Here is a 26,341-nt window from a genome sequence, read left to right as displayed (position 1 = left end):
CAGGGTGGCCTGTACATATGGCACAAGGAGAACCCCCCACACTCCACCCCTCTTGTCACTGCTCAGGATGGGCCTCTTCCAGTGAAAATCGTACAGCACAGAAGCTTTTTAAGGCTGCTGCCTCACTTTTGAACTGAGTAGGAGGTACATACATTCCTGAGAGCCACCATATGTCTGGGCACAGGCTACAGTTAGAGAAATGCCCAAGATGTAGTTTCAATGAGAATACTACTGTTTGCAATAGTAAGAAGCCTCACATCAGAAAGCATAATTGCAGGTATCACATAACCACCTGGCTTGCTATTGCACTACTTCCAAGCCCAGACTGTATGAGGAAAGTGATGCAATGCAGAGTTTTGAAGTCCTACCTTAACAAGCTCTTTAAAGACTGCATGCTGGATCATTTTCCTTTTGTTAAGGCCAGATGCCATTTCTTCAAGATCAATTGCAGACCTGAGTTTAAGAAAAGCATGACACACTAGCATAACTTAAAGCATCATATGAACCTAGTAATACAGTTTTTGCAACTGCACCCTGATTTGTTCTGAGTTTTCAGATAGGATGTACTTAAGAAGTGACTGGAGACATTCTTATGCAGAGGACAAAAACAGGTTTCTACAATGCACCTTTCAGACTTGCATTTACTTAAATTATCTGAAAATGGGCAAGGTAACAGTGCTAGTCACAGACAAGATCTATTTATAGCCAGCACAGAACATGTGAAGATGATGTGTCTAGGAAGTAATAAAGAACTTGTTTATCTGGCGACTCAACTGGTGTGGCAGCAACAGATTTTTTAAACAAGCCTGTAACAGCAATAAGTGGCTAAATTTGACCAAAGACTCTTTTGATGGAACTGGCTAAACATTTAGTTCAAACAGCTGTTTTCCTTTAAAAGTAAACTGGGTGTGTCTAAAAATACCCCAACATACTAAGTTTTAAATTAATTGTTATTTTGTAATCACAAATTACAACTTTTACAAATATCAAAAGTTAAATGCATTTTAATTACTTCACTTACTTGACATTTTCTCTAAGTTGTTTCACAAGTTTGATATTAACATCAGCTTCCAGTAATGCTGTACATACTTCCTTTAACATAGCATTTAAAACCTTTGGAGTATAAAAGAAAAATCAGAAAATTGTTTTACAATACACAGATTAACTAGGCCAGTATAAGGTCAAAATAAAAATGTGGAAGTCTATTTATGGTATAACCATGACGATGATGATTCATCTATTTATGATATAACCATGACTTTCACAAATTAAATACACGTAGTCCTATCATTAAATTGACTGTCACAAAAAAAGTCTGTGGATTTGTTCCTACATAAATACAATTTAAATCTGAAAGGGAAGGGTTCTCAATTGTAACAATTGCACACTATATAACACTAACAAAACACTTCCTACTGCATTATGGCCAACGGTCCATATGGCAGCAAGACTTCCTGAACTCCCCTCTGGTTAGTCCCTAGAGAGTACACAAAAAAAAAAATCTCAGATCACAACACCATTTCTGTAAGTAACAGTATTCCTTAGCTAAAGAAGGACACCCTGCTACCTGCATTTTCAGAAACTGGACTGCTGCTCTGATTGTACACCTTTTAGGCAAGCAGGTGCCTCAGCTAGAAACCCTGTTTATTCTGAGTTTTCAAAGTCTTGAACAGAAAGATTTTTCTGAAAGTAACACCTGCATAAATGGCTTCATTTTTACATCTTGAGCTCTTTCAGGATAAAAGTTTTCCATTGCTGAAAAAATTTTATTGGGTTGTATTTGATTTAATTAAGGATTTTGTCTCCCAGCAGGATACATATTAAAACACTTTCTCTATGATAAGTTCTAACCCTACAGCTCTCAATGATCCTAGTTTTAGTTATTTTAAGTCATCCATCTTTCCACCTGAAAAGTTTCTAGCAATCTATGTACTCAGAGACACTTTGAAACCATCATCTTAGTTAGTTTTCCATTTTGCATTGAACTCCTATGACAGAACACACCGAGTTCTAATTTCAAACTCTTAATTAGAGAAAATACAGACCATACTAAGCCAAACAAACTTCCAGAATCCCATAGTGGCTTGAATACAAAGGCAGCAAATGCAACACTTTCCACACATTTCAGACAGCAAATTTTACATTTGTTCTTCCACATTTTAGCTTCTAGCAGCCTAGAACACATCTCTATGGTCTGCCTGTGCACCCACAGAAATCAGAGCAGGCACCTACCTTCCATCCAAATTTAGGTACACATTGCCTTCACAGAACACTAATCTCCCTAAGCACAGCCACCAGGCTCAAGGACCCTTTGACCATGGGACCCACTATTATAAATCTAATTTATAAATCTAGCTTTAATTTTGGGCCATACTGTTAAGGGGTTAAAACCTCTAGTACAAATTTTACTTGAAGGAAAAAAAAAATTAAAATCTAGGGAGCCCACTTCAAGCTTCTTATCAGCCTTTGAGAACTTTTTCTCAGAACTCTTCCAGTGTTATTGCCATCACATTTGTACATTACATACCTCTTCATTGATAATCGTGGCATTGCTCAGTGAGCGCAATGCTGAAGTTATTTTTCTTCCAAGATCTGCCAGAACCATTTTGGCGGCTTCAAGTACAACTCAGAAGGATCTGGAAAAAAAAAATAAAAAATTTTAAACTAGTTGAAGCTATGCCTTCACGAAGTAATTATTCAAGTAACTCTTGCATAAGAATCCTGTTTTGCATTCCAGAAACTGCACAAGTTTTACTTTTTAAAGTTATTTTTAGGAAATATTGGCCTGAAGTTAATTTTAGGCAATCCTGATGGCCTACTTAAAGAGATACCATACTTCAATTAGGAAGGATTTCACTGTGTAGAATAAATGTGCATTGAATTCACCATGAAAAGAACCCAAAACAGTCCACATAGACTTTCAGAAAGAATGCCAACTTCTTTTTATCCTCTTACCAGCAATATGCTACATGACAGAATAAAATCAAGCAAAATAATCTAGAAACTCTGCATCCTGCAAGGACAGTATAACCAGAAGCAAAATATTTTGCTAGCAAAATTCAACAATATTAATCAGTTGCATTTTATTTAACTTTCACTAAATCCAACTGAGTTTCCCATTTCAGTAACCCTACAAATATACTTGCATTTTAATAATCAAAATTTATATAGTAGTTTTGAATAGCTGTATTGGAAAAAGACTTTTTTGCTCACTAGAGACACAAATCTTATATGTAAGTCTAAAGCATACCATAACTTACACTTGGGAAACTATAAAACGTTAACTTCTGAAGGTTACATTCTAGTCAACATGCTAAACCACTCCCCCCATATTAAGTGGCAAGATATTCAGGAGAACACATGGTAGAATCAGCAATCTAAAATTCTGAATAAAGGAAAACTTATCTGAAGAGCAAAAATTTGCAACACCGCAGCTACTGCTGAAATGGGGCACCTCAAATGCTTTTTATTTTCCACTTTCTGTGTTGCTTTCTTGTACTCAGCTGAAACTACTTATTTGCTGATAGCCCAAATCAGAGCCTCACATTTGGGCTCCTCCTTTCACAACTGAAAGCCAAATTCTCAATAAAGGGAGATTATTTCTCTGTAATCAAAACAGATGAGAGTTTCAAAGATTTTTGGGACTTCCTCCTGCCTCAAATGAGAAAAAAACCAGAAAAAAAGGTCGGTCCATTTACGGAAATTAAGAATGCACCACTAGCTACATTCTGATTTTATTTAAGAGGGAGGGCTCCAATGTGGCTAACAAAGCAGCTCACTGCATACACACATTGAGATTTATCAGCTGCACAAATCCCAAGCAGCCATTTTAAAAATGGTTTAAAATGCGTTGATAAATACTAAAAGATACATTCCAAAAGAGCTAAAACAAGGCACCCATGTAAGCCAATCTCTAGATTGCTTTGTCTAATTGAGAGTTACTATTGTTACCAACTTGATAGGTTAAACCAGCAACAAAACCCCAAAACCAACTGCCAGTCTAACTCACCCTCCCCTGATACTGAGGTCACAATGCAGAACAAAATCTCCAGGGGCTTCAGAAGATGTAGGATAAATAAATCTCATGTAAGAGAGTTGGGTATGGCAAATGACACAAATAAATATATTTACACATTTTAGATTTAATGTACATTGAATGTATGAGCAATGATATCCATTACAATGCCATCTCAATAATTAAAAGTTAGTCTATATTTCCTAAGGAACTCCGCCAGTAGAGTATTTGCAAACCAGTACACCAATAGAAATTGATGTCCATCTTTTCACATTGCTGGAAGGGGACTTCTACATGTTACCTGAAGTGGTAAAACTCCAAGGTTTCTTTACAAGACATACAAATCACATTATTGCAAAATTAGTTCTAAAAAAGCATTATTATTAATAGGCTCTATCAAACAGTCTCAGCAAAACAGATGTTCAAAACATTTTCCAGGTCATTTTCTGTAATAATCCCAATGTGTAAGGAAAAACAAAATCCCAAACCTTTAAAAATGGCACTGCAACTAAGAGTTGAGCTACTAAAATGGCAACCAATGACAAAACTTAATTATAATACATGGATATATCAGTTAAGAAATTTGACAGGATGACCAACACACAGAAGTCATTGAATACTCAATATTTAAAATTAGTTTCCAGAGTTGTACAGATCTCCAAACACAGAAGGTTAATTATATCCTAGTAAGTGAATGTTTCCTCTGTAGAATTCCAAAAGCTTCTTCGATGGCCTTGCAATAGGAATCATTCAAATCCTTTGCTAAAGAGGTGAGTTCAAGCATTTTCATATAAACTGCTCTCAATAGCACATTAAGAAATCATAAGCCATCAGAAATTCTAAGGTCATCCAAGTATAGAAATTAACAGAACTTGTGACATGGTCCATCCAAGTCAAGAGCCACACTCCAGACAAAAAGACACATAAGATGTTTTAGCAGGTAGCCAGCTTGGGCTGGCAGATAGCCAGAAGGGCATTAGCAATAACTGCACTGCAGAACTTGTATATGCTGAGCAGCCATAGTTCTGGAAAGTTTAGCTTGAATGCAGCACCCCACACCGAGCAGGGCTAAACCCAGCTGGGCCCCCAGGTCACAGCCAGGCTGCCTCCAGCAGACCTCGGGCTGAGCAAGGCCACGAGCTCTGCGCAGTCTGAGCCCCCTCCACACTGAGCTCCCAGGTCATGGTGCTGCTGCAGCCCCGAGAGCTCTGTGCTTCAGCCATAAACGGGCATTCCAGGCATAAAGGGGCAGCATGTCTCACCATGGCACAGCAAACCAGCAGTGAAGCAGCTCTGAAGAGACAGACTGCCCACCCACCCAGCATAAACCTCCAACCAAATTCGTCTAGCTAAACTAGTAATACTCCAATGTACAGGATTTTGAAAAACAATAAGGCTTAACGAGTAACAGCAGTCTGAACAGCTGCTTTAAAAGATAACAGCATTTTAAAAAGATAACAAGCAAAAGGAATAGTTAAAAAGTGTACAGTAAACTTGAACTACAACTACATGGATTAAGACCAACTACAAGTTTAACTCTGTAACGGAGAAGCGGCTGTTTCACAGGTGGGAATGCCTTGAGCTACTGCAGCTACACACAACCTCAACTTGCGACTTTCCACCTTCTAAAATTACCCGGCTGATGACGGGAAGGCGCCCCCAAGGCAGCAGCAGGGAACGGCTGTCTCACTTATGGCCCAGTGCCCTCGTTTTCAAAGGAAAAATGATTAAGGCATAGCCTGGTATATCTGCCCGGCCGCTCCCTTTCCCACGGGCACCCAGGGCTGGCCGCGGACAGCGGGGGGACACCGGCCGGGCGAGTCCCGTCCCGGTGCTGCGGCCAGCGGCGGCTGGGTCCGGGAGGCCCAGAACTGCTCCCGCGAAGCTCCAGCGGACTGAGGGCCCAGGCTGCCGCAGCACAGATCGCCGCCTATCCCCGGGGTCGGCAGGTGCCGGTGCCTCCTTCCGCCCCGCCGGGACTGGGCCGGGGGACCCTCCGCGTCACGAGAAACCGCCGCGGGTGGAGCTTACGGAGCAGCCGCGGCGGCAGCGCGAGCACTCACCGAGAGCGCGGCGCGGGGCCCGCCCAGCCCGCCGGGGCGAGGCCGCCCAGCGAGACTCCGCTGGAAGCGCAAGGAGCCGCGGCCGCTGCCGACCAGGGAAACGTCAGCACTAGCTGTCGCCCCACAGGCCCCTGTTGGCTTCCGTTTCCGGGCCGCGAGCGGTCCCGCTGCACTATTAAGGTAGCTCCGTGTAGACACCGCCCCCCGCACCCGGCGCGGCATAGGCGGGAACCGCGCCGTACCGCCTTAAGAACGGGAGGGAGGCGCGGCCGTGGGCGGGGAAGGGGGCGGAGCTCCCCTCCGAGGCCGCCCCATCAGCCGTGGGCGGGACCGGGAGCGGCGCCAAGCGGCAGCGCGAGCAGGCGCCGGGAGGGGGCGCCGAAGGGCGGGACTGAGCATGCGCGAAGGGCCCCTTCCGGCGGTGCCGCCCTCCCGCATGCGCACTGCGGGCGGTGGGTGGGCGGGGCGGCTCCCGCGGCGCGCACGTGCGTGAGGCGGCGCGCGTGGCGCCCCCCCGCGGCGGCGGCGCGATGGAGCTGGAGGCGGCGCGGCGCGCGGTGCTGGCGGCCGTGAGGGGCACGCGCGCCGCCGACCTGCCGCGCCTGCTGCACTGGATGCGCAACACCCGTAAGCGCCGCGCCCGCACCGCACCGCGCCCCTGGCTCGGCCCGCACCCCGTCGGGCCCAGCGGCGCGGTGCGGCAGCCAGGGCCGGGGGGCGGGAAGCGGACCCTGGGCGCGGGGCAGCGTGCCCGGGCCGGGCGCCGCCCCTTCCGGGGGCACGCGGCTCGCCGGGTACCGGCGGTACTGGCTGGGGGCTCGGTCCGGCTGCGGCGCTCGGGGCGGCCGGCAGAGCGCGGCCGGTGCCCCCGCCCTGCCCGGCTCCGGTCGGGGTGGCCGTGCCGCAGCTGCCCCTGCCCGTCCGGGGCCGGCCGTGCCGCCACACGGTGCCGTGTCAGGGCCCGGCTGTGTCGCGGAGCAGGACGGGCGGCGGGGTGACCCTCAAACAGCACAGGTCGTGCGGAGCCGCCCCGTTCCTGCCGCAGCTAAAGCGGCAGCTTTAGGTAGTAGGCTTGCGTTGTTCGGCTTCACACGTGTTCACAGCAGTCTTTCAGAAGTTTGGAAATAGCGGTTTGAGCTAATTTACAAGCGCTAATTTCCGCACTTATGTCATCTTAAGTTATCATAGCTTTCTGTTTACTCCCTTGTTTATGCCTGGATGTAATTTCATCTGTGTATTGCACTCTGCATTTTGTGGCAGATGAAGAAAGGAAATATGGGTGATTGCAGAAGCTGTAAATTTGCAACTGAACCTAAAGGATGACACGAGAAACTTCAACATAGGCAGTGCCTTAAAGCTGTAGTCACATAGTGCCGTGCTGAATAAAGTCTAAGTGTTGCTTAGTCTCAGGGTATATGTGTATTTTTCCATTGCAGATAGGAATCTGGAAGACCCCTCCAATCTTGTGATCAGGCATCCACTGTGTGTGTGTCCTGTTTATTAATGATTTTCTCCTGGGATGATAAACCTACTCTGATGATCATGTGTTAGAAGACATTCATCATACAATACAGTACTTCCCCAAGTCATGCCTTGCTTTGCTCGGGTTGTGCTTGTTGTTTGGGTCTTTGTTCCAGCATGTCCACTTCAGGGTGAAAACAACTTCCTAAGCCAGCACACAGGGACCTTGGCACAAAGGCCAGCTCTGACATGCAGAAGTTGTCTAGCTGTCTAGACACTTGGAACTGCAAACTCAGTTGCCCTGTGGTTTGCAGCTCCCAGAATCACTTAGATGCAGAGGCAGGACAGATCCTTCTCAGGTGGAGCAGGCCCTCTGCTGGATTTAGGGGAAGAGAACCAGCTGGGAACAGCGTTTACTGTCCTTGACAGGCATGCAGCCCTCCCACCCAAACGGGTTCTTAGGAGAGACATTGCCAAGTGTCTGCATCCCATTCCTGTTTCTGTCAAGATGTTGAGCTTATAGTTTTACCTCCAGCTGAGGAGAACTGGGCATGATTCCAGTGTTAGCTGTAGTCAGACTTTTTTGTTTTCACGCCTCTCTCTGAATTAAAGTGTACACGTATCCTTAAAGTCCTGCATGAAGTTGTTGACCTTTAGGATTAGTGTTGTTGCAAAGACAACCTTATTTATTACTGTAACTTAGCCGGTGTTTTCTGACTCACACAATGAATGCATGAAATGTTATTGAAAAACTTCATGGAAGATACAAATTGATTCATAGTGAAGTGAGTTATCTTACCTGAAGTAAAGCCTTACATATTTTGAACTGGAAGAATATTGAATGTGTTCTCACTCCAATGATTTCTGACTAGCCTTCCTTAGTAATTACGGGAATCTAAGTGAATGAAAGATTCTATTTGTTTTTTCTTTGTATGAATGTGGGGGTTTTTGTATTGAGAATTTTAGAAATTCCGAATCTTTATGTGTGATGGAAGAAGACCTTACTGTTTTAAGGCAGCTGCTTAGCAACACTGCTTGGCTGTTTCACAATCAGCCAGCTCTTCCCACACACTGCAGTGAAATGTACGTCATTTCACGGTGACTTGCATTCCAGCTTTTCTTTTGAGTTAGTCTGAGATCATAAAGAAAATTAAATAATAAGAGTTGGAAAAAAGAACAGGAACTTTTGGTGTCTTAACTTTTTTTATAATAGGATGATTAATGCTTTAATATCCTTTTGCAATAACCGTGTTCCAGGAGTTCCGGCTAAGAAAACCTGGGTGAAGCCCAAGAGCTAATTCAAACCACTTGGGGAAACCTCCCTGATGATCCCCCTCACTTGGGTCTCACTATTTCATGTGTAGCTGGGACATATTCCCACTTGAACTTCCACTGCCCAGACTTCTAGAATTTCCAGTAGCAGAAAAGATACGTTGGTAAGAGTGAATGCTGGAGGAGATAACCAGTGAATTGACCAAGCTATCTGTTTACATGAACAGAAACACAGGAATCAGGGGAAGTAAATACAGGCATCTGAATCTTGAGTTTGAGATTGAAGTCACCAAACCACTCTACTTACTGGCAACTACTGTATGCTTTTGCTGTACTTAGCACTTAAATGCAGATTACAAAGCCTGTCTCTCAGTCAAAGTCAGTGAAGCACAGATGAGGTGCTAAGATCCTTTCATGCTTGTGTTCTGCCATGGGGTCTAAGATTGAAATATTTTTCCATCAGGGCTAAAACTTACTGTTGTGATACTAACTTCTAAAATTTTTTCAGTTCATGTAACAATGTAATAAAACACTCCTGCAAACCTTGTCCAATCTATACATTTCCTGAGAAACTTTTAAATATGAAGCTAAGATTTCAAAGTGATATACTGTGTGAATTGCTGATTGTTCCTACTGTACTCAAACTATTCAATATCAAGAGTATTACTCAAAATAGAGTAATAATTATTCTAAATCTCATTGCAAATCTTCTAATGTAAGGATAAACAATATATAATGAAGTACAAATTAATTTTTTTGTGGATTCACTTGTACTGGGAACAAACCAGCTTTTTAAGAGGTTGGTGTACAATTCAGTCTTCTGACTTGAAAGTTTAGGGCAGTCAGTGCTGTAAATTCAGGCTTTTAACAGGCAGTGAGAGAGGAGTATCTGATCAAATCAACCTAATTGATTGTGGAGAATGTGCTGCTTTAGTACAGTGTTCTGCATACAGAGAAGAAACTTCTCATCATACTCACAGGAGCAGACCACGTGTGTCCAGCATTTTGTATCATGTACTTTATTATCTAGGAATTAGCATGTTCTCTGACCTGCTAGGTAAAGTTATCAGATTATAATTTTCACAAGACAAGAGAAGGAAACATTATAAGAAAAAACGTGGTTCTTTAAATGTTTCATTTTAGTCACTGCATCTAGAACTAAAGTGGAATGAGTATCTTCAAAAAGGATGAAAATGTGTGTTTCTGCAATGGGACAAATATAGTATGTGTTTTTGTGTTTGTATGTGTGTGAAAAAGTAATTTAGTACAAGGCTTCATATCCAAATTTGTAGAAGTGATTTATTCAAGTAAAATATCCTTTCAGAAGAAATAAAAATAACATTGCATTTTCACTTTAACTGGAATAGATTTATTTGTTAAAATGATACCATACCAAAAAACTTTTTCCACTATTCTATTTGATAAACAAAAATGGGATGTTACCTATAATTGGATGAATCATCAACTCTGGGAATTTGCATTAATTTCCTTTGTTGTGACAAGTGATACTGGTGTGAGAGAGGTCTCAAGAATACCAAATACTTCTTAGTTGTTAGTCATTGAAACTCAATAGTGGTGGGGAAAACTAGGTATGAGACTTACCTTGTTTAAAATTTAACTTCAAAGCTTTCAACTAACTAATGTAAAAGACTTAAACTAATGAAATGAGATCTGGTTATAATTCTGTTGGAAAAAGCCAGTTACTTTCTACCAATAACTATGTATGCTTTGGGATAGAAATAATATTTAGGGTTCCTGAGGTACTTGATATACTGAGGTTACATATTGCTTCTCAAATTGTTTAACTATAAAGGGCAATACTAAAGTTTTAGGGATGTGGTGCTTCCTCCTTGACTTAGTTGTCCAGTATTATTAAAACATGCTGAATTACTAATTTAATCTTTTATTGGGTAACATGGCTGTTAATATTTGCTTTTCTTTTCTGTGAGTCGGAGTATATATCTAGAATACCGTAAGTGCTTGCGTTTATGGTTGCATGTGCTAAATCCTCTTCTTTCCTCTTCTTCAGTGACATGTAATCTTCTGTTGTCATTTGGAAATTGCACATTGCTTGTCTTCAATCCTGTATTTTGCAGTGCCAGGGTGTTCAGATGTTGGTGTAGGTGATGCTCTCTATCTAGTGTGAGGCTTTGTGATGTTTTCTTAGCTTGTGTAGAAAGGCTGACTAGCACCAGGGTGATAATGAGGCTTTTTGCAACGTGTTAATTAAATTTTATAAATGCATGTTGAGTAAATCCAGTGGAACCGGTTTTTGAAGTAAAATACAAACACTATGCACTCAGGCTTCCTCCATAAACAAATGATTGTGATTCATCTTGCAGTATTTCATGAACTGTACGTTTCTTTCCTGGTTAGTTTTGTGTTCAATGAACACAAGTTGGCTTGCACACTCTCCATTTTGTGTTGTATACATTTCATGTACATAACAGGTACTAAAATGGTACATAAAATAGTTCTCTATTTTTGTTTCTTCTTTGAAGATCCCTTTTAAGGCATACTGAGATTCTCAAGAGTGAACAATTTGTTAAACACGAGGGTGGAGTTGATAAAACTACCAGCAGAGATGCATATTTTCGTATTTGGCACTGGTGTTTCCTACTTGATGGCAATCTACAAATATTTACATACTGCAAAAGTAAATGAGTTATTGTGGTAGCTGTTGCTGTTTCTTGCTTTGACAGGAAGGAGTCTACTCTCTGTGTCAGAGTTCAGTCACAGCCTATACACACAGGTGTGGAGTGTTGCACACACAGCTTCTGCTGCAGCTGCCATTTTGGCATCTAGGATCAAGTCTGTTCAGACCTCCTTCTCCTTTTTTGTTCCTGTTTATCGTGCTTTAGAGTATTAACTGATAGTTAGAAAAGAGCATTTCCATTTGTAATTTATTTTTCAGTGTCAGAGTTCCAACAGTTTCTTCGTTGAGCTGTATGTGTTGTCTTTAGGACTTGTTTTGTACAAGAACTTGTGTGTGTCATACTTTGTTTTGCAAGAAGAAATCAGAGGGCCCTATGCAAGATGGTGAGTGTTGTGGCTGAACTCTGGGCAGGGAAGGGTTATTTTGGGTTAGAGGAAGATGGATGTGCTACCTGTGTCCCGCCGAACGTGTGTGTTCCTCTTCTGTGGAGCTGGAACACTGAACAGTGAGAGCTATCCGTCACTGGTGTTGGCCAGGAAAGGTCACCCAGGCCATGAGGGATCAGATCCTATTGACGCACTAGATCTGGGAGGAAGAGAGCTGAAGTTCTGTATTTGCAGTGTGATGTGGCTGGCCTGGTGGTCCAGCAACACTTCCTGCCTTTCATTAAATGCTATATATGAATTCGATACTCTTAACAGGCACTGTAACAGCTGGATGAGCTCTCTTGCATAGTAATAGTATTGTTTTAAAGCAAGTGCCAGATGTAGAGGCTTATTGCCCACAGGCACTGATCTGCTCAGCTGCTAATGTCAGCTTTCTACTCTCTTGTTCTGTCTTTAGCACGATTTTTCCCCTTGCCCCCTCAGATGTTATCCACCTCAGCAAACTGCTGCCTTGGCACTCTTAGGGCATGTTGTGGTGCTAATGGTCTCAGTTAAGCTACAGTTAGATTTGCCCACCTTCTCTTCCCATAATATCTGGATTTACTTCTTGCTGTGTCACATCTAAAGAAATCTCCCCTGAGCTGACTGGAAAAATCACTCTGCTTCTGGGATGTTTGTAACAAATCTGCAAATAGTTGGATGGGCTGTGAGTTCCACTGGATGGGTGCTCATTAGAGGGTTCAAATTAAAATGCTGACAAGCTGGAGCTGCTGCATTGCACCTGTTGGTTGGTGTTGCTGCTGTTGCAGCTGCTGCCTCTATCCCTCCTGTGTTCCTTGCTGCAAAGTGTGCATCTCCTTAGGTGCCGAGGTTCTGGAGAGCATAACTGTGAGCACTTTGGAGCAGTGAATTGCCTTCCTGAAGTATAAAAACTACCAATGGTAATGGCCAATCAGGGCCTTGGAGCATTACTGCTGTATGTTTAATAAATTATAAACCAAATATATCTTAAGGGAATACAGATAATTTAAAGTTCCTGCTGGTTTCTACAGGGGATTCAGAAGTATCTGCTTGGGTCCATTTTCAGATGTGTCAAAAGAACAATTTACATTTGCACTCCTAAGAAGAGGGCATTTTGCACCCATGAATGATGGTTTCTTCAACCATACTGTTCTCACTACAGTGCTTAAGCAAAAACCATTTCAGAAACATTTCATAGTTTAAAGGTTTGCAGGTTTCTGATTTCCTATACTAACCTTAAATTTCTCACTCTTTCTTTCATTTCCTGTGATCCACAAGAAAGATTAAAATATATTAGCAAAGAGAAACTCTTAGTGTGTTTTGCAGATTTATTTTGAGCCTGTTTGCCATCAAGTTTTTCTGTGCTAATGTTCCCACCTGGAACAGCAATGCTAGGAAACATTGCCTTTTTTTAAAACACCTGTAAAAGCTGTCAGATTTTGTTTTTGTGAGTGGTGTACATACATTTAAAAAGGCTGCTCAACATGTTGGCAGTCTAAATAAAACAAGAAGAAAACCAGAAGGGGTGGGGAAGAGAGGACATTCATTATTAGACGAGACGTAATAGATGGGTTTGGTATATTTTTTCAGGATTAGATTAGTGGTTGCTTTTTGTTGGTGGTGGTTGTCTTTTACAGGTCTGAATTGAGATGTGCCTTTGTTTAGAATCAGTTCAGCATTCTCAAAGCAGTGAGATGTCCAGACAAAAAGAAATTTCATCTATTCCTTCTTTTGAGGAAAATGTAACAAGAAAAGAGCAGGGTACAGGCATACAGCAGATCTTGCGCTGAATGCCAGTTAGGAACATCATACTCTTAACATGAAATTGGGGGGTATAAACAGGATGTTGCCTGCAAGATGTGCAAAGTCTGGTAGGAGGAAGTAAACCTTTAGCTGGAATGTCTGGTTCTTAATACTGCAGGTCAGAAAGGATGAGAGAGTCCAGGAGATCCAAAGGGAAGTGTTGGGAATCATTACACTTGAGGGGACAAAAATAACCAACCAAACAGGAAAGGTCTGGATAGGCAAATCTTGGTTTTTCTTGGAAAGAAGACTGATGTGACACATGATAAGTCTCCAGGGAAGTAAATAGTTACTATATAGTGGAGAGGAACAAAGTTTTCTACTTCCATTGTGAGTGGGGCAGAAAATACTATGTCGTGGTAAAGGAAATCTAAATCAGTAAATAAGAAGGGTATTCCTTTCTAATATTAAGGGTAGTCAAGCACTGGAATAGATGGCTAAGGGTAGTTACAGAGTCTCCAACATTGACAAGCATTTTTAAAAGTGCAGTTTGGAGAAGTAATGACACTTACTATTGATTGAGCCTTGGAAGAAGAAAGGATTAGTGTCTTCACATGGTTTCCTTTTCAATCTTTTTCCTAGATGTCTTTAAAGAAATGTGCTAAAGTAATGCAGGACCATCCTGGAAAAATAGAAAAAATTTAAGTGCGGCTTTGCGAAAATGTGTTGGTTTACATCCATTCCTATTTTCTTTCTCATTTGAAATATTTTGATAGTTTAGCTAATGTAAAATATATTGTGAGTTGAACAGTTGAACTATTGAACTGTGCACTATCCCCCAAGTTTTTGTAAGTTTATTGGAAAGATCATATGTATAAAAAGAAACTTGTATTAAAAAAAAAAAAAAAAGCCTGCATTCAGGCAACTATTGAATTTTGTAATTTCTCCAATAGTTCAAAAACATCTTTGATGTTTTTTATATCTTAAGCTGAAACAGTATCACTTTGGTGGCAACCCAGACCATCATATGTGAGTTATAAATTTATAAATATGAAAACAATCTGGGATTTCAGAAAAGCAGTGCATTTGTTTTACGTGGCAAAGTTATTACAATCCAAATCTGTCAGTGGCTGGAAAAGCTAACAAAGGCTGAAAAATACATATGAATAAAAAACCTTATCCATCTGGTGTTGTTTATGTCTTGCAACTGTGTTGTACTGGTTATCACTTAGTCCACATGATCTGCATATGATTGTTCAGGGGTTTTTGTTTGCTTGATTTGTAGATGACTTTGATGAGCTTGTGGTGAGTAACGATGATGTTGTGCTCAGAAATATCGCTGAAGATTTGCGGAATCGTTTACCCATCGAGGCAATGTTTACTTCGGAACATCAGGCTCTTCAGAAAGTAAGCTAATTGTTATGGTCTGCTTTTGCTGAAACCACGTAATTTATTCTGATATAATTTTCAGCAGTAGTTTGTAATAGGGAATGAACAAGGATTAAAGTATAGGAAATCTCAGTTTGGTTCTCAGGTCTGTTGCTCTATGTTTGCATGACTCCAAGAAAGTTGCTTCATAGTTTTTAATACTTCGATCGTATGTTATTTGGGATAGCTTTCATTCTGTGTGGTATGGCACCTGTCACAGTAATTCTTTAATGCTAGCTCCATAACAGACTGTAACAGCCCTCTTAAAGACAACAGGAACACAGGGCCAGTGTTTTGCTGTTGTCATAATGTGGGCAGCCCAGAGATGAGATCCAGCTCTTTTCAGATTCTGATGGCTCAGAAAGAGGTGGGCTGTGAGCCCTGTGGGAGGAGAGTGCACCTTTTCTACTTGAGCTGTCAGGATACAAGAAAAATCAATGCATTTGCCAGAGAAGTAGTGTGTGGCTCTTCAATGGGAAAAGTGGATTGGCCACATGCAGCAAGCCTGGAAAAGGGAGGAAAGATGAGTAGGAGGATGAAGATCATGCCCCTTGAAATGATGAGAAGGCAAGCGTCCCAACTGGTATGCTTTTGATTGAAAGTGACGCCCATGTTAATCAGGGGTGCTTCTAGATGGAGGCATAAGGCATGATGATGAAAATAGTCAGTTGAGGCTGAGAAGCAGAATTGACCTTTCTGCTAAATTTGAGTTACATTCTCCTCATTAAAAGAAAAGAAGCTTCCTTTACCATATATGTTCTCTATAGCCAAGCAAGCACTAAAGAGACAAAATTCACATCGGGCCCCTGTACTCAGGTATTAAAACCAGCTTGCTTTAATTTGTCAACTTCTGCTTACTGGTTATTTCAGTGGAATTTGATGGTCCAGTTTACATGCAGGATTTCTGTTGTTTTGGGTTTGTTTTGTTTTGTTTTGTTTTGTAATTGTTACATCAGGAAAAACATGGATCTCAGAGATTTTGGGAAAGGTAGGATGGTGGGACTGTTAACATGTGACAATGTAATTGAAGTTAAGAGACTTGGTTATGCCTTTCTAAGGTTTTGTTCCTCTTCTCAGATACACCAGCATCCACTGCCCATGATTCATGTCGATGCATTCCTTTATGATGATGATGTTGTTGATTCATTGTGTGAGGAGGGAAAAATGAGTAGGAGCTACTGCACAGAGTGTGGCTCATACAAAACTGCATCTTTAGGTAAGTGTTCTTTCGGGAACAAGAGAAACAAATTGAGTTTAACTAAACTGGTTTGTGCAGTGACTCAGCTGGACAAGACAACATCCAGCTGATGGAGGACTTTGTCCAGACTGGTGCAATACACAGGCTGGAATTACTTCTCATTACCAATGGAAGGAGCTTCCTACATGTGTAAGTTGAATTAATTTGCAGTGTATGAGTGACAATTGTTGCCCACAAAAACTGGGCAGATAAGAGGCAGGCTAGGTACCACTGGAGAGGAAGATGCAAGAGGAAGACTGTACTGTAGAGTCCATGCAGTTAGCCTTGGTCTCCTCACACATGCTGAAAAACAGTAGAAAGCACCATCTGTCTTAAAGCTGGAGTGTGGTGTGGTACAGATCAGTGCTGTTGCCAGTATAGCACAGCCATTGAAGGAATGGTTTATGTGTAGAACATTCAATTCATTAAAATTTTGGAGTTGAAATTAAAGCTATTAATATGTCTGCCCATAAAAAGTTTTGCACAGATTGTGCTGAGCCTTAGGTACTGCAAAGTTCCAAGTTACTTTGTTTTTTATTCCTTAACATGAGTTACTATGCAGAAAAAGGTAATTCAGTTTCATGAAGGATTTCAAAATTCTCCATGTAAGGCAAGGAATCCCAAGACTTGGGAGAGCTGCTTGGCTGATTACCTCTGATCTGCAACCCTGGTGTTCCAGGGTGCCCAGCACTAGTGCAGGCAAGAAACCACACAAGTTTTCCATGAAGATGAATCTTCAGGTTACTATTTCAGTGGTTAACTACACAGTAGTTAGTACTGCCCACCCAACACCTTTGTTCTGTTCTTATTTCCCAGAGTTTATTTCGCATTCCTTTTCCCTCATGGAACTGAAGTTTCTTTATCAACATGTACTGCCTGACCTGACAGGAAAGGTAGTGGTTGACGTTGGCTCCAGGCTTGGTGCAGTGCTATTTGCGGTAACTTCCAGCACAGGAATTCATATTTTATTACTGTGACAAACATTTTCCCTCTTTTCTGACTGCCTACTCTCATTACTCAATCTTGGATGGGTCATTCTGAGAGGCACCTCTGATCTGACTCTCTGAATAGTGTAAGGTGCTGTTTACTAGCAATTTCAGTTCTTCCTCTGTTCCTTGCAAGAGGGAATACAAATGATCTTGCTTATGGAGAGGAAAAGTCTGTTGTCCAACAGAGTAGCATATTGCTGCTATCACACATGCTGCTTCTTTGCTCATTCCTGCTGTCTCTTTCATAAGTAAGTTTGTCCTCTTATGTCTTGACCATGCCTATATATAGATTATTTATGTTAAATCCCTTTATGAAGCTGATAAACTGTTAAAATATACAAAGGAAGACTTTGATATGAATTTGTCTCCAAAAACATATTGTCCTGCTCTGCATTTTCAAAATGCACATAAAATACTTCATCGAGAAACTTGAGTGCAATTTTGATTGCTTTTGGCATGGCTGGTACAACATATGGCCAACAGCAATGCAAAAAACACGTTACTACTTTCTTTAAAAAGTCAATGTGTGTTTAGGGCTCAATCTTGCAAACACTTGAGCATGTGATTTTACTCATTTGAATAGTCTAATTTTGGGATCACTCAAATGAGGAAAGTTACTCCCATTTGTAAATATTTGCAGCATTGGGTCCTTAAATGGTAACACTTTTGCTAGGCTGAATTTGTTTTGAAGTATTTAAATGCTTGTATTATTACAGTAGAAGATACTCTCAAAGCACTCTTTCAAAATAGAGTTCTGCTTTGTAACATGGTCTTGCCTTGGAGGAGGGGTGATTTCACCTTGACAGGTGGCTTTTCTACTCTGTGAGTTGAATGGTTTCAGAAAATCTTAATAATGAAGTTATAATATATGTGAATCTCAGATACTCCATATTTTCACCTTTTTTTGTCTTTGCCATTGTTGGCAAAGTGTAATTATTATTCTCGGTGGAGACTTAAAAGCAAAAAGTTTTTGTTAGGGCATCCTATTCTCAAGTATTTGTACTTTTTTTCTCTAACATTTCCAACAACTTCCCAAAACCTTAGTCCAAAACTTTTTTTGGGGGCTTGTTAAGTCATAATTTAGCTTTTTTTTTTTTTTTTTTTTTTTTTTGCATAGGTACCTGTATGAAGCATCTGAAAATGTCAGTAATACAGTAACTAAGAGGTGCTGACAAAGATTTGGTATCAAAATATCTCACTATATTATTGGTACACTGTCCTCCATGTTCACTCATTTTGACTATTTTATATCTCATGTTTTTGTTCTTTCCTCTTGATATTTTCTGCTTCAGTTCTCTCAAGAAACAAAAATTACATGTAGAATTTTTCCCTTCACACTATTTTCGTAACTTGTTTTGTACACCTTTTTTCTTTCTTAGACTATTTTCCATCTGTTTTGCAGTTGAAATGAACTTGGAGCTTTCCTTCTCCTCTTGTTATTTTGATGTGTCATTTTGGATCTCTTACTAAAATTTGTGAGGCTTAAGTGGGAATTGCCAAATCAGGAGCTAAGCTCTGAATAATATTTCACATCCACTGAAAGACATTTCTCAATTCTCTATTTTAAAATGTTTTTTTAATCTTAACTCGTGTTTTATTCTCTTCTTTTTAAATGAGAATTTTTAACTTGTTTTAAAGGCATCACAGTTACTAAATTTCCTTTTCCTAATGTAGGGTTATCTTTATAGCTCAGCTTCCCAGCTGTATGGAGTAGAAATGAATGCAGACTTTTGCCAGTTGCAAGAAATGATGATTACAAAGTACGAGTTCATTGACAGAATAAAGGTAACTAAATATATGTTTTAGTTTACGTATTTCTAAGCACTGTGTTCAAGATACCTGGTTTAAGTGAGTGGCTGGTAAATCAGCGTTCTGTGAAGTTTCTGCCTTTGCTTGTTTTGATCCTAAACAAAGGCTTTGCATTAGGAAAAAAGATCTTATAGCACAGAGGAAGGGGGAAATTAACAAAATACGAAGCCTTTTTCCTTGACTGGACTTACCCCATTGGCTCACACAAAACAGATACATCTTACCTGATTCTCCCAGTGAAATCAATGACATCATTGCCACTCACATCTGTGAAACTAAGTATATAAAGGATTTCTGTCACAAACACAAAAGTAAATGTCTATGATTCACTTCTGTTAGCAGAAACATGTTTGTAGGATTTGCAAATTTGCATCTAAGGACATCTAAAGGACTTAAAATTATCCATATTTCCTTTATAGAATGTCAATGTATGTGTATCTTCCACAAACAAAATGGGTTTCAAACAAAATGCTATCATTGTGTGAATGTTTCAAAATGGGAATTGTTACTAATATTTATATTAGTATATATATATATATTTATATACTAATATAAAGAGGAAAAAAAAAATTCCATTCTGGATCATACCCATTATTTTGTTACCAGCAAAAGTTGGTAAGTAGAACATGCTGAGTAGAATACTGGCTTTAATCCTGTCTTGTATGCATGTGCTCTTGAGTGAAGTCATACAAACTGCTGAGTATAGTAATTTCTTGGGTATTAAGGTAACCCAATTTTAAACTAGAAAGAAATAATAAAAATAAAATATTTAATACAGGGTAAGCAGTATCATTGGGTTGCTCAATTCACAGTTGCTGACAGTTTATCCATAACCTTTGGGTTTTGTGTATGTTTTGTGTTAATAACACTTTATTGTGATGAAACTGAAAGTACAGTTAGAAACTCTGTCAAGTTAATTCAGTGGAGCTGGAACTCTCTCTGTAAGCATGCTTCTCAGCCCTGTTTATTTTTTATTATAAGCTTTTATGTATTTTCTTCACACCTTGTAATTGTGCTGAAGTATTCATTTTGGAGCATAAAGATAAGATAATAGATTTTCAAAGTAGTGCCCGAGGACTTAGCTATTTGAGTCTCATTAAATGCTAATTTAGTCATGTGACTCCTGTAATCACACTGCTTTGAACATTTCAATCTTAGATTTTTATTTCACCCCCAGATGAATCCTCTCTAGAGGTACATATTAGCTTGAAAAATTGTGAGAATCCAGATGCTGCTCATAATTCATGATACAAGTTTGAAAAACTTTTTAGAGACTCTTCTTAAATAGAGATTGTTTTTTTTCAAGATATTCTGAATTTTTATTAGAATAGTTCCTAAAGGATAGCAAAGTGAAATTGTATCTTTAATGGTGTTTGTTAAAGTACATAGAAGGTTGCTCAGCATCTTTTGCCATTTGAGGAAACAGATGCTGGGAGGAAAGTAAACAGTTCAGCAGATCTTAGGAAACTTGAGACCTTAATTCAACAATTGCCTGTAATCATGAAAGACATGGTGTGTATTCCATTGGATGACAAGGCAGTTTTAAAATCAGTTGCTGCCTCCTCTGTTGTACTGGCATACAGCCAAGCTGATCAGAGAACCGATTCCCCTGAAACCAGACCAAACAATATTGGGGTTTTGACTGGAGCAGTACCTGGGTTGGCTCAGCCACACGTGCTTATGTGGTCCCAAATTCCCCAAGAGGAATGAGGATGTGTTTGGGGAGAATGAGGTGCTTAGGTCACTTTGGTCAGTATGGTCACCTACTCTGTAAATGCAGACATTTTAGGTCAAGTCTTAAGTATCATTCAAGTCAAGGAAACATCAACATACATTCAAAGTTTTCCAGTAGTTTAAGCATCTTTCTGAATTGTCGTTTAAAATATTAGGACTGCCATTAGTATCCTGTCCTGTGCCTGGGGTTGTTCCTCCCCAGGTGCAGGACCCTGCTCTTGCCTTTTCTGAATTTCAGAAGGTTCCTCTCTTCCCATCCCTCTATGGTACCAGCCACACCTCCCAGCTTCCTGCCATCAGTGAACTTGCTGAGGAGGCCTCTTCCCTTCATCCAGGTCGTTCCTGGATAAATTAAACAATACTGGACCCAGTATTGTATTGAGCCTCGGGGGCCAGCAGTAGTGACAGACCTCCAGCTGGACCCTGTGCCACTGTGAATGACCCTCTGGGATCTGCCATTCAGTCAATTCTCAGTCCTCACTGTCCACTCATCCAGCCCTCACACCGTGGGTTTGCCTGTGAGGATGTTGTGAGAATCAGTGTCAAAAGCCCTGCTGAAGTCAAAGCAGACAAAATCCACTGATCTCCCCTCATCCATCCAGGTAGTTGGTTCATCACAGTAGTCAATCAGATTGGTTAAGCATAACTTAACTTTAGTGAATCCATGCTGACTACTACTTATCCCTTCAAAAGATATTCCAGTTTACATTTCTCTTCAGATTTGGGATGCGGAATAATAGAATATCATGAGTTGAAAAGACCCATGTGGATCATTGAGTCAGACTGATTGATTTCTCTGTCTTTAAGAAGAAATGAAACACATCAGAGTGTTAATGAGCATCCATATTCTCCTGTCTCACTTGTTTTGAAAAATGACATGATGTGCTAATATCATATAGGTGAAGATAGATGAAATCAAAACAGCTCCTCCTGTGCTGACTGGAAAGGCAGTTGTTTAGTAGGATCCTCCAGTCCTACCGAGCATCCTACCTTTCCAGCATTCCCAGTCCCAATATGCATTGTGAGAATTCAGCTGTCAAATCTGGTTCTGTAGTGTCTTTTCTAGTTATAATCCTTCAGTAACCCACTGACCCTGTGAGATTCCTTTTAATATCCTCAAAATAGCTTCAACTAGCTTAACTTATTTCCTGAAATCACTGGACATTTGTGTTAAAATATAGGGAAGTGACAGCCATAACATACATAATCTCCTCTTTTATGGCACACAGTTCTAAACCAAAATTCAGATGTACTTTATTTTACTTAGCATAATGGATTGAGTATTTTGATTAGAAGGGTTAAATCTGGTTTTTGTTTTTTCATTTTTGAAAGGTTATTATGGTTGCATATGATAGTTTTATCTGCTCTGAAGCCAGTGAAATACCTGTTTTTGTGACTGGTTCAAAAGGGTGGTAGCAGGTGCTGTATTAAGCTGACAAGCGTCATGACTTCTCAAAGGCTGTATTCATCTCTTAATTTATGCCTTGGGAAATTTTTCTCCTTCAGGTGGTTCATGCAGACATCTGTACTCAGCCCTCACTTCTGCAGAAGGCTGATGTTGTTGTAATGAATAATGTCTTTGAATATTTTCTTGACAGACAGGAACAGGCCAGGTAAGCTTTGTGTCCAAACAAGTTACCTATTTCTTTGGCAATATATGTGTAACCTTGTGAATTATGGAAAACCTTAAGGTTGTGCTTTTTGAAGGCACATACATAATTTATGTAAGGAAATTGTTTCATACTGCCTGCTTTTAATTGTTATACTTAACTGCTAAGGTGTTCTGGCAGTTGTTTATTGTTAAACCCACTAAACACTGCTGCTTTGTTTACCCAAACCTTGGCTTGAATCGTTGCTCTGATATGTTAAAATAATATCTTGCTGCTAAAGAATCTGAAATTACTGTATTAGCATAAGGCTTAATGTTCAGAAGTAAGATGGGTTACTGACTTGTGATGTCAGAGCTTTAATACATACAGACTACAAAGCATGGTTATGAATGATGTTTCTAGTAGATATTCATAAGGATTCGTAAGGATGCAAACAAACCTGTGGCTGAGGTTCTCTTTCAGGTACAAGACACTCACAGGTGAGCTTTTGCTAATCCAGCTGCATCTGTTTAAAATGGAAATAACTTGATCATCCAAAGTTTAGAATGGACAGTCAGATAGAGAAGGAGTACCTGTGTCTCCACTTGGTCCCAGCCAAGTCTGACATTCTGTAGCAGCTTCAACTGAGGCTTGCCATGCTGCCCTGGGTAGCAGGTGATAATGCTAACCAGAGAGGCACAGAGTAGATGGGTGAAGGATAATGGTTGTTTCAAAGTACCAGGAGATATGTTTCCAGGCTGAGAATTCATTTGATTATGTCATTACTTGGGGATAGTGGTTTACTGTTGCATTAATAGCATGAAGACAAATGACATTTGAAGAAGGCTGGAAATTAAATTCACTTTAGTCTGAATTCCCATGTCATGAGAAATTATCTTGCAAAACCTAAAAAAAGGAATGCTGGGGGCTATATTTAAATACTCTGATTACTAATGTCTTAAGTACTTTGTCACGACTGTACACGAAGTATGTGTGTAAAGAGCAGCTTGTTGTGAAGATTAATAAAGGACTGCACTTCAGAACTGGATTTTCTTCAAACTCAAAAATGAAAAATGTATCAAATCTCAATATTTAATCCTTATTCAAAGTCCTGACTTCCAAATGATATGCATGTATGTATGAGAATTATAAAGTTACAAAATCTAACATTGTAAGATCATATATGTCCTGTGTTTTTAATACAAAGCTTGGTTTTATTCCTGCAAATACATTTGCTTAGACATTAATAATGACTGATAAGCATGTGTTGTAAGTCTTTAAGCTTAATCTACCTCTGGCCAATAAACTGCAAGTGTTAGATTCATTGTATATCAAATATGGGTGTTTTTTCCCAAAAAAACTGGTCACCTACCTTTAAATATGTTTCAGAGCTTGGGAATTTATTGCTTGTAATGTAAGGAAAAGAGGGTCCTTATTAGTGACAGTTCCAAGTCTTGAGGAATCACTTTCAAAGCTCCAGGTAAGTTCCATCAGCCTGTTTCAGCTGACACATTTTGTTATTTTCTGTCAAAGTGGAATTTCTGTAGTTAGCTGCTTGTCAGTATTGCTGTAAGGAAGGATATATATAACTTTGTGCAGAGATTGAAAGGTGGAAGACTCTGGATTCTGTTTTGAGATTGGCCACCAACACATCTTCCTGTAGTTTGATTGTCCTCATATGAAAAGGAAAATCCCAGCATGTGTCAGTAGGCTGCATGAATCATTGTATTAGCATGTGTATTAATATGGCAGTATGAGCTTTTGGAAGTACAGATTAGTGAGATGTGGTCTCCCAAGTAGCCAAGTGACTACCATCAGGCATCTTGAATCAGTTACATGACTTTAAATTGCAGTTGGAAGAAACACAGTGACAGTGCATCTGTCAAAGATGTTGAATGCTCTGTGTTGTTCCCTGAGTAGGAACTACTCCCAATGGGCCACGCTCTGCTCTCTGTCCATTCTGCCATTGGTCATCAGATCATGTGTGTGATACCTAGTCAAATTACCTAGCTTTAGTTGGGAAACAAAACACTCATCAGATATGACAAGGTTATGTATAAAGTGACTTACTTGTGACAGTAGTTAGTCTTTGAGAAACTGAATCACTTATTGCCTATATGCTGATGGGTGAAGTAGACCCTCAGCCCCAAGAGTAGCAGTGGTGTCATTTGAACTTCTCTTGGAGCAGGCTGTAGCCACAGAGCAACTGAGAAGCCCTTTGTAGCCTTAATACAATACTGCCTGGTTGTAAAACAAGAAAATACCTGTGACTCTTCCGTGATACTGTTAGCTGCTCCCTCAGAACATCTGTCAGAATGTCACCCTCTGATAAGGATGCTTGAGGTCTATACAAATGTATAAAGAAAGGAGGTTGTAATATGCTAACAAAATATCTAGACTGTTGACTGAGATAATTTTTAAAGTTACCTTTATTATCTCCTGTTTGAGTTTAAAATGGCTTTTTATCGTTGCCATGTAATTTGGAATGACTAATCTCTCATATTATGTCTTGCCTTCTTAATGTTGAAACTAGTTAACCTTGAAACTGCTGCTGTTGTTTAACATGGTGTTGATTTAAGGATCTGCTTTCATTGTTTCAGGCAGATGTACAGCTCAGTCAATGGGTTGAAGAGGTGCAGCTAAACTATGATGTGTATATGGAAAAGGATGTTGACAGAGAAGCACTCGAACAGATACATTTATACAGGATTCTCTAGGAAAAATTTACTAGTATCCTTATGATATATATTTTGGACCTAAAATGAATTTGGATTGATTTGTGTGAATAAATCAGGTCAAAATTCATATTGTGGTGAATTTGAGTCATATATGTGGTTTTTAATGAAAAAGAGTCTTTTGAATCAGGTTTTCTTATGGAGGCATTTTGTCTCAACAGGTATTTTGACTTTTATCTGGGAGATATCCTCATGGTTTATTTTTGCAGAAGTGTTAAAAACAGCATCTACATAGCAATGCTAAAAGGGCTTTTTGTCTGTAGCACTTCGCACTGCCAGTGTTTGCTAAATATATCAAACCTAAGAGTAGTGAATCTTATTAATGTGAATTATAAGAATACATTTAGTGTAATGTTACATAAAAGCTGTAGTGCTGTTTCATTTTTGTATAAACCATTTATTATTATCAGTAATAATATTTATTAACAGTCTTATCTTTGGTATTCCTTCTATGGAATTTGTAGGTTTTCTTTCCAGGGTCTGCTTGATAACCAGATTATCTACTGGCATATGTTATGAGGGAGGCAAGTTCATCCATGAAGTTAGTTGTCCTTAAGGTGGGTATTTATATAAAATGCTGAAGGACACTGAAGAGACATGGAGAATTAATACAGCAAGTCCGGGATGATGGAACTCTTTTCCTGCACTTCTGCTGTGGATGGTAGGAAGTGTAATAAGGGGTTAAGAAGCTGAAAATTCTGAACAGGTGTCACGGCTTAGCAGAGGCTTGGTGGTGGCGTAAAACAGTGGAAATTCGTAACAGAGCCTCCTCAGAGAGAAAAGATCCACATACGCCCACCACATTTATATTTAGATTTTACGTTCTAAGGATGTAAAACTTTTAGTCAGCTGAAGACTGTTTTGGGTCTTAGCAAACATTAACAAACCCAAGTGCAAAAATATTCAGGAGTTTTGGATTAAATGTGTTGTGAATTTAGAAGCATTGTTTAAAAGTTTGCTGCACAACTTATGTCTAGTGTAAATGAGAAAACATTAAATTGGATTTCAGTCTTCAAATGATGTACAGATCAGTGACTTTGATAATACATGCTGTAAGCAAAAAGGATCCATGGCCCTTAGGCACTCACCAACACAGTAAGTAAATGGGACTGTAGAAGAAGGGATAGTGAATTTCAAGTCTTACTTTCATGGCCTGTTCAGAGTGGAAGAGGATGTTTTAACTTGAGTGATACTGAACTGCTG

At 40.0% G+C, this 26,341-nt stretch overlaps 2 protein-coding genes across 4 annotated transcripts in view; one reads left to right on the top strand and one right to left on the bottom strand.

The window, feature by feature from the left end:
- Positions 1-6,556, bottom strand: part of LOC130253972 (signal recognition particle subunit SRP54) — a 34,174-nt gene extending 27,618 nt beyond the window's left edge. Inside the window, exons 1-4 of one of the 3 annotated variants that reach the window (XM_056493069.1) lie at positions 6,079-6,556; positions 2,528-2,636; positions 1,022-1,113; positions 369-453 (exon numbers count right to left, since the gene is read on the bottom strand). In XM_056493069.1, the coding sequence (XP_056349044.1) occupies positions 369-453; positions 1,022-1,113; positions 2,528-2,605 (255 nt within the window). In that variant the 5' untranslated portion in view covers positions 2,606-2,636; positions 6,079-6,556. Of the gene's footprint in view, positions 1-368; positions 454-1,021; positions 1,114-2,527; positions 2,637-5,650 lie in introns of all 3 variants that reach the window. The other 2 variants (XM_056493073.1, XM_056493068.1) reach the window with 2 other exon arrangements.
- On the top strand, positions 6,540-25,208 carry LOC130253973 (uncharacterized). Its single transcript, XM_056493074.1, has 8 exons — positions 6,540-6,705; positions 14,903-15,024; positions 16,123-16,261; positions 17,099-17,220; positions 18,946-19,056; positions 22,321-22,427; positions 23,793-23,883; positions 25,004-25,208. The coding sequence occupies exons 1-8, from the start codon at positions 6,609-6,611 to the stop codon at positions 25,118-25,120; spliced, it is 906 nt and encodes a 301-aa protein (XP_056349049.1). The 5' UTR covers positions 6,540-6,608; the 3' UTR covers positions 25,121-25,208.
- The last annotated feature ends 1,133 nt before the right edge of the window (positions 25,209-26,341 follow it).

This window comes from Oenanthe melanoleuca, chromosome 5 (genome assembly GCF_029582105.1).
Source record: "Oenanthe melanoleuca isolate GR-GAL-2019-014 chromosome 5, OMel1.0, whole genome shotgun sequence".
NCBI lineage: Eukaryota > Metazoa > Chordata > Aves > Passeriformes > Muscicapidae > Oenanthe > Oenanthe melanoleuca.
Note: the sequence above shows the minus strand (reverse complement) of the source record. Positions and strands in the feature narration are given on the sequence as shown.

Excerpts from the sequence above, each read along its gene's own strand:
- LOC130253973 (XM_056493074.1), top strand. The coding sequence starts at position 6,609 with ATGGAGCTGGAGGCGGCGCGGCGCGCGGTGCTGGCGGCCGTGAGGGGC. Across the intron at positions 15,025-16,122 it reads AACATCAGGCTCTTCAGAAA|ATACACCAGCATCCACTGCC; the intron begins GTAAGCTAATTG and ends TCCTCTTCTCAG. Across the intron at positions 16,262-17,098 it reads ATACAAAACTGCATCTTTAG|AGTTTATTTCGCATTCCTTT; the intron begins GTAAGTGTTCTT and ends CTTATTTCCCAG.